The following is a 7,869-nucleotide window of genomic DNA, read 5'->3' on the forward strand; positions in this document are numbered from 1 at the left end:
AACGCCAAGGGCGACGACTCCCGGGCGGGCTCCAAAGGAGGTCCTTGCAGACATCCCCGCGAGGTCGCCCCCCCTACTGCCAAGGATATCCGGGCTTGGGTAGTCAGGACATTCTCTGGGGTCAAGGGGTGCACAGGGCACGGAGACGGAATCTCCCCGACTCTCGAATCTTCCCTGCATCCGTTCCCGCAGGCCCGGTGAGCCTCCCGACACCATCCACAGCCAGGCAACTTGGTTCCTCCTCCAACACCGATAAAACGGCAAGCTGCCAAAGAAACAACCGAAAACCAGAAGCCACCACGCGCTGGCGCGGCGGTTCCGGAAACGCCTCTCCCCTAGGCTATCATTGGCCAGAGCCCAGACCGCGGCCTCGGAAACGCCCCTCGCCCAGGTTCTCCCTGGGAAGCTCTGAGAAGACGCTTGATGAGAGGCTTTCTGGGGAATGTAGTTCGCGACGCGTGAGCAGTGACGCGACACGCGCGCGCGCGTGTGTGTGTGTGTGTGTGTGTGTGTGTGTGTGTGTCCTGATCGTGTGTGTGTGTGTGTGTGTGTGTGTGTGTGTGTGTGTGTGTGTGTGTGTGTCCTGATCACCCAGGCAACGACCCGGAGGCACAGCTACTGGTTGTAGGAACTAGCGTGGTTGCGAGCGGCGGGCCCAGAGCATTTGCCCGCTCAGAGTCTGGGCGTTTCTGCGCTAGCAGCAGAGGACGGGGCGGGACTTCCGTCGTCGCCATTGCAATCTTCGCCGCGCGGTTGGTGGGCTGGATGGCAGTCGGCTGCTGGGACCAGAGATGGGCATAGGGAAGTCCCGGGACTGTCACCGCACCACTGCATGCACTTTTACCCCTCGGCTAATGGTTCCTCCTTCCTGAGCCTTGGTTTCCCCAGATGTAGAACGGAGGTAATGTACTCCGCCTTAGCCCCACGGTCCCCGGAGACCGCTCCCAGGTCCTTGGGCGCATTTTATACGGGGGAAGACTTACTAAAACCCTGAGTGCGACCGTCAGCACGCGGTCATCCCGGGCAGTGGAGGCGTAGGGTTTTGGATGACCCCGCAGTGCTTGTCACTGTCGCTGCCTTGCACGGCCCCGCCCACTCCACAGACTCTGACCAGGCCAGCAACCTCACTGATGGACCCCGGGCAGGTGAGTGGAGGGTGCCCCAGTTCTTCGCCCGCTGGTATCCCTGCCCTCCCGATCCTGGAGCCCCTGTACAAGAGAATGATGGTGTCCTGGACTCTTCGCCTACACTTGAGTCTGGAGCCCAGCCAGGGTCACTCTTCCTAGCATCCTGAATCCAGGCTGGACGTTATATGGATGGGTTCACTGTAAGTTAGCAACCTCCTCAGGAGCTGCCCTGGTGTAATCTGAAACCGACCCCAGAGGTGGAGGGTAGGGAGAGAGTGAAGAAAGAGGCACGTCACTCCAGACTGGTTGGTGGAGGTTTAATAAGCAAGGACAGGTACATACGAAGCTTGCCTTGGGCAGCCACAAGAGTAGATCTCCACACCAGGCCAACAAATCTTAAAAGTTTATATGGAGACTTTAACTTGGTTCAGTCAAGTATACCATCCAGATGGTGTCAGTGTCAGATCACAATCTCAAGGCTATATCCCTGGGGGAATTTCTGGGAGTGGGGAAGAATACACATTCCAAGGTACACATTCCAAGGACAGGAGATGATGACAAGCCTCCCATTGCCCAGGTCCAGGTCATGGGTCAACTGGCAGTCACATCCTCTTGATGACCTCCCCCCCCCCCCCCCCCCCCCCGCCAACGTTCATATTTCTGGAATCCTATGGGATAAGGTCTGGAAGGGTATCCCAGGCACAGGGACCAGCATGTGCAAATTTCTTGAAGGTGAGTATAAGGTGGAAGTGTTCAAGGAACTGCAGGTCTGCATTTCATCTGGTGAACATAGAAAGCATGGGGACAGGTCTCGGCCTGGAATGGCAGGCTGAGGAGCTGGGTCTCCATTCTGAGCATGGTGAATCCCGGAAAGTTTAGAGCAGAGGAGGGAGGTGATCTGATTCGGATCTTAATAGGCTCCCTCTGGATGGCCAGGAGAGAACAGAGTTCTCTCTGGAGGTGAAGTTGGAGGCAGGAAGACCACTGAGTCTTCCATTGAGTGACTGCAACAGTTCAAGTGTGTGCTTTGGTGGCTGGACCAAAGGTAGAAGTAGGAGAAATTGTTGGCTCCTGAATCTCCCTTTTAAGTAGGGTGGACTAGATTTCCTGCTGTGAGGCAGTGAGATATCAGGGTTGACCCAGACAAGTTTGTCAGGTGTGGAAGTTGGCGTGAGGAGTAGATTTCAGAGGGAAGATGAAGAGCTAGGTTTTAGCCGTATTGTATTTGAGGTGTCCTGTAGACTGCCAAATGGAAGTGCCAAGTATGCTTTATGCCTGTCCAGGCTGGAGACATCCAAGGGAGACTTGTGTGTCGACATTATGTGTGGCTGGGGGTTGACCAAAATGGTGACCAAGCCTCTACCTAGAGACTAGACCTGGGATGAAAAAAATGAAGCATGAAAGTAACAGAGGTAGGATGACAGTGGGGTCTGAGATGAGACTGGTTTACCTCTCTACAGCTCACCAGGTTTTTGTGGCCATCCTCCTTGGGGTCTGGGGTTTTTTTCAGGGTGGAGGAGTAATCAGGGGCAGAAAGGGTCAGTCTAAACTAAGAGTCCCCAAGCCTAGGGTCTGGGATTTGTCTATCTGTGAAAACAGCTATGACTGCTGAAGGGAAAGCATGTAGAGGGTGGAGGTGGAAGAGAGCAGGGGTGTTTAAGATCTATTCATGGTTTTGGGGAGCTGAAGGCTGAAGCAACAAGGCAAAGTGGGGAGGCATTAACCAGAAGTGATGATTGTCTCTGGCAGTGGCGATTTTTGGAGATGTGGGGCAAGCCAGGCTTAGTATTGGATCCTGGTTGCCCATTTTATGTTGGGTATGCCATGTGCACAGTGGGATATAGGAACTAGGGATATGCCTGTGGTGTGGACAGGAAGGGAGGGTGGGGGCTGGGGAGTGGGTGTCCAAAGAGTGACATGTACAAGGTAAGGGAATGTGAACCAATGGGCCCAGGGCCCTGGCACTAGAGGCTTAAGGGAGGAAAGAGAGTCCAAATTTTCTTATACTTGGGAGGTGTGATCTGGGAGACACAAAGGAGCTTGTTTAGTGTGAAGAGTGGGTTCCTGGCTAGCACAGAGCACAGACAGCATCCGTATCAGCTTTTTGTTCCTCTAGATTGGATTGGATTGGCCTGGCTACAGTAACTAGTGAGACTACAAGGATAAAGGGACATCTGTGGTGACAGGGCCTCTTATCTCCTCTGAGGTGGGTGCCTGAGGAGGAGGAGGAGCTGTGGGTGGGTGAGGGAAGGATGGACTGAGGGAGTCACAAGAAGAGAAGATGCCAGTGGTAGATGTAGCAGAACTCTGAGTCATAGGTCAAGGAACTGGATGTGTCCATTTGACTTTTTGTTTGCTTTTCAGCCCATCTGTTGGCCTTCTAGCTTAGCTGTTTCATCATTGCAAAGCCCAGTGACCTTTGAAGATGTGGCTGTGTACTTTTCCAAGGAGGAGTGGGGGCTTCTTGATGCAGGCCAGAGGGACCTGTACCACAATGTTATGCTGGAGAACTTTGAGCTCATGACCTCACTTGGTAAGGCCTTTCTGCCCTGTCCCAGCATGGTGACCAGCTTCTTCCCTTTTACCTTCTTCCCATAGAGAGTTTTCCGTTCATCCCAAAGTTGGACCATTGGCACTGGTTCTTCCCAGGTTTCCTGTTATAGATGCTGTGGATGCTAGGACTGGGCTATGTGCATTCTCCTTGTATTTCTCTGAGCAGCCTCATAAATAGTCCTAATAGCTGTTGCCCAGGGGCCTTGTGGGAACAGAGGTTGGGGATCAGGGACATATGGTGTGCCTGATGGATCCCACTAAGCTAGACCAACTTCCGGCTCGGTGACCCACTATGGGGCCATGCCCAGAATCTGTCCCTTCCCCATGGGACTTTTTTTTTTTTTAACTTTGTTGAGCTATACCATAAAATTCATACTTCAGAATGTATAATTCAGTGGTTTTTAGGTATTTGCAGAGTTGTATAAATATCACCATAATCTAACAATTTTATCACCTAAAGAGAAATTGTACCCATTAACAGTCATTCCCCATCTTCCCTCATCTCTTCTTCCTCAGCCTTAGGCAACTGCTAATATACTTTATGACTATATAGATTTGCTTATTTAAACATTTCATATAAATGGAGTCACACAGTATATGTTTCTCTGTGAATGGCTTTCAGTTAATGTAATGTTTGTAAGGTTAATCCACGTTGTAGCATTTACAAGTACTTCATTCTTTTTTATGGCCAAATAATATTCCATTGTGTAGATATACAATGGTTTGTTTATTCATTCATCAGTTGATGAGCATTTGTCTTGTTTCCACTTTTTGGCTGTTATGAAAAATGTTGCTATGAACATTCATGTACAAGTTTTTACGTAAGTATGTTTTCATTTCTCTTGGGTAGATACATAGTGGAATTGCCAAGGTGTTTTCCAAATTGGCGGCACCATTTTATATTCCCACTGCAGTGTATGAGTGTTCCAATTTTTCTACTTCCTTATCAACACTTGCTATTGTCTGTTTTCTTATAGATAGCCTAGTTGGTGTGAAATGGTATCTCACTGTAGTTTTGGTTTGCATTTCTCTAATAACTAATGATGTTGAGCAACTTTTCATGTGCTTGTTGGCCATTTGTTTATGTGTATGTATATATACATATCTCCTTTTAAGAAATGTCTATTCAAGTCCTTTGTCATTTCCTCTAGTAAGGCCTCCTTTATTCTGTAGCTTGGCTATCCCTGTCCTACACAGTGGGCCCTTCACTCTTCTTCTGGCCCCCTTGACCTGTCACCATCCCTTGGACCCATTGCTGTATATGTCCAGCCACACATTTCTAATGAAATCACCCTTTACACCAAGTGGAGCACTCAGGTTACCAGAAATTTCTCTGCTTTTAGGTTGTTGGCATGGAGTGGAAGATGAGGGGGCCCATTCCAAGCAGAATGCTTCTATACAAGGGATGTTACAGGTCAGGATCCCCACTGCAAATCCTTCCACGCAGAAGGCTGACACCTGTGATATGTGTGGCCCATTCTTGAAAGACATTTTGCACCTGGATGAACATCAAAGAACATATCCTGAGAGTACCCTCTATACATGTGTAGCATGTGGAAGAGAGTTTTGGTTCAGTGTGAACCTTCACCAGCACCAGGAGAAGCACAGTAGAGAAAAGCCCTTCAGATGGGACAAGGACAGGGACTCATTTGTGGAACGCTCTATAGTCCATCTGTCAGAGAAGCCTTTCACTTGTGGGGAAGATGGTGAGGATGCCTTGGACAGCCATGACCTCTTCCAGCATCCAGCCATTGAGAGCAGTGGGAAGCCATATAGAAGCACAGAGTGCAGGAAGGCCTTTTCACACAGTTCTAATCTTGAGCAGCTCTTAGAAGTCCATTCCACCCAGGAGCTCTTCAAGTGCAATGACTGTGGAAAAGTCTTTCAGAAGAGCTCCACCCTCCTCAACCACCTGAGAATTCATTCTGAAGAGACACTGTTTAGATGCCCAACAGTTGAAAATTCCTTAGAGGAGAAATCAACCCTTGTTAATCACCAAAAATGTCATAATGAAGAGACATGTCATGTATGTAAAGAGTGTGAGAAGACCTTCAGTCACCCTTCTAAACTGAGGAAGCACCAGAAATTTCACACTGGAGTAAAACATTATAAGTGCAATGATTGCGGGAAAACCTTCAGCCACAAACTCACACTTGTTCATCACCAGCGAATTCATACAGGAGAAAGACCTTATGAGTGCAGTGAATGTGGGAAAGCCTTTAATAACAGGTCACACCTCACTCGACATGAGAAAGTTCACACTGGAGAAAGGCCTTTTGAGTGCAGCAAATGTGGAAGAGCCTTCAGCCAAAGCTCTAATTTCCTTCGGCACCAGAAAGTTCACACCCAAGTAAGACCATATGAGTGCAATCAATGTGGTAAAGCCTTCAGCCGTAGCTCTGCTCTCATTCAACACTGGAGAGTTCACACTGGAGAAAGGCCTTATGAGTGCAGCGAGTGTGGAAGAGCTTTTAATAATAACTCCAACCTTGCTCAGCACCAGAAAGTTCACACTGGAGAACGGCCTTTTGAGTGCAGTGAATGTGGAAGAGACTTCAGCCAGAGCTCCCACCTCCTTCGACATCAGAAAGTTCACACTGGAGAACGGCCTTTTGAGTGCAGTGAATGTGGAAAAGCCTTCAGCAATAGCTCCACTCTCATTCAGCACCAGAAAGTACATACCGGGCAAAGGCCTTATGAATGCAGTGAATGTAGAAAGGCCTTCAGTCGCAGCTCCAGCCTGATTCAGCACTGGAGAATTCACACCGGCGAAAGGCCTTATGAGTGCAGTGAATGTGGGAAAGCCTTTGCTCACAGTTCCAGTCTCATTGAGCACTGGAGAGTTCACACAAGAGAAAGGCCTTATGAGTGCAGTGAATGTGGGAAATTCTTTAGCCAGAACTCCATTCTCATTAAACATCAGAAAGTTCACACTGGAGAAAGGCCTTATCAGTGCAGCGAATGTGGGAAGTTCTTTAGCCGAAAGTCCAGCCTTATTTATCACTGGAGAGTTCACACTGGAGAAAGGCCTTATGAGTGCAGTGAGTGCGGGAGAGCCTTCAGCAATAATTCTCACCTGGTTCGTCACCAGAGAGTTCACACACGGGAAAGGCCCTATGAGTGCAGCCAATGTGGGAAAGCCTTTAGTGAACGATCCACACTTGTTCGACACCAGATAGTACACACCAGAGAAAGGACTTATGAGTGTGGCCACTGTGGAAAAATTTTTAGCCGTCTTTGCAATCTTGCTCAGCATAAAAGGATTCATACCTGAGTGGAGTCTTATGGAAATGGTCCTTCTGAGAAGATTTTCAGCCAAGTCAAACTTGGAGAATACCCACAGAGAAGTTACCTACAGGTACCACTAATTTGGAAAAGTCTTCAAAAGCTACCCTGGCCTTTCTCAGCAGCCCAGAGCTGAGCTCTCTCCCCTATGGAGCACAAATCCGTTTTGAACCTGCCTGGATCCAAATATTTGCAACAGTCATCTACATATGCATGGAAAAAACAGCTCCCTGTGCTTCCTTTCCACTTTCCTGGAGGAAAACAGACTTATCCTGGGCCCATTGGAATGGCTTCATTCCCACTGCCTCTGAGAGGGTTAGGAAATGAACTGACCCCAGGCTGGTTGAGGGGCCTTGAGGGATGTCCAGTTTGGGCTTCTCAGGAAGACACACATTCCTCATGGATGTTGTCATGTCTGCATGTAATCCCAATGATGTGTCCACTGAGCCCACACATTACCCTTCCCTGGAACCATTTACCCTGGTCTTCTCTATCCAGCATGATAATAAAGACCTCATTGATCAACCCAGCTTAATCTTGGGGGTTGGGGTGGGGTAGGTTGAAAAAAGAAGCAGGTAGAGCGGGGGAAGGCTGATACAGGGCACCTGACAACATCTACCTCAGGGTATAAAAGGAACATAGGGAATTGCTCTATGATCTTTTGTGGCCCACTTCGCATTGCATTTGAAGGACTGGGAAAAACTGAAGGGGTCATAAAGTAAACATAGTGGCCTGTGTTTCAGAGATACCTGAAGGCCCAGAGCTCACCCTGAAGAAGGAGGATGTTAGTCTGCAACATTAGAATGGTCTGTTGGATTAGAGGGCAGGTCCCTAGTTCACAGAGAGAACTCTGGGTTCCCCCATGTGAGGAGAAGCTGTCTTCTGGTTCCTAATAAGGGGATAT

At 48.9% G+C, this 7,869-nt stretch overlaps 1 protein-coding gene across 1 annotated transcript; it reads left to right on the forward strand.

The window, feature by feature from the left end:
* Nucleotides 1-438: 438 nt before the first annotated feature.
* ZNF132 (zinc finger protein 132) lies at nucleotides 439-7,490 on the forward strand. Its single transcript, XM_047834251.1, has 3 exons — nucleotides 439-1,145; nucleotides 3,492-3,660; nucleotides 5,024-7,490. Exons 1-3 carry the CDS (start codon nucleotides 1,047-1,049, stop codon nucleotides 6,952-6,954), a joined length of 2,199 nt encoding a protein of 732 aa, XP_047690207.1. The 5' UTR covers nucleotides 439-1,046; the 3' UTR covers nucleotides 6,955-7,490.
* Nucleotides 7,491-7,869: the final 379 nt, after the last annotated feature.

The sequence above is a fragment of the Prionailurus viverrinus genome, chromosome E2, assembly GCF_022837055.1.
Source record: "Prionailurus viverrinus isolate Anna chromosome E2, UM_Priviv_1.0, whole genome shotgun sequence".
NCBI classification, from domain to species: Eukaryota; Metazoa; Chordata; class Mammalia; order Carnivora; family Felidae; genus Prionailurus; species Prionailurus viverrinus.

Bases quoted from the DNA above. Each gene is read 5' to 3' on its own strand.
- ZNF132 (XM_047834251.1), top strand. From the start codon at position 1,047: ATGACCCCGCAGTGCTTGTCACTGTCGCTGCCTTGCACGGCCCCGCCC. The intron at 1,146-3,491 runs GTGAGTGGAGGG...TTTGCTTTTCAG, and splicing joins CACTGATGGACCCCGGGCAG to CCCATCTGTTGGCCTTCTAG. The intron at 3,661-5,023 runs GTAAGGCCTTTC...CTCTGCTTTTAG, and splicing joins TGAGCTCATGACCTCACTTG to GTTGTTGGCATGGAGTGGAA.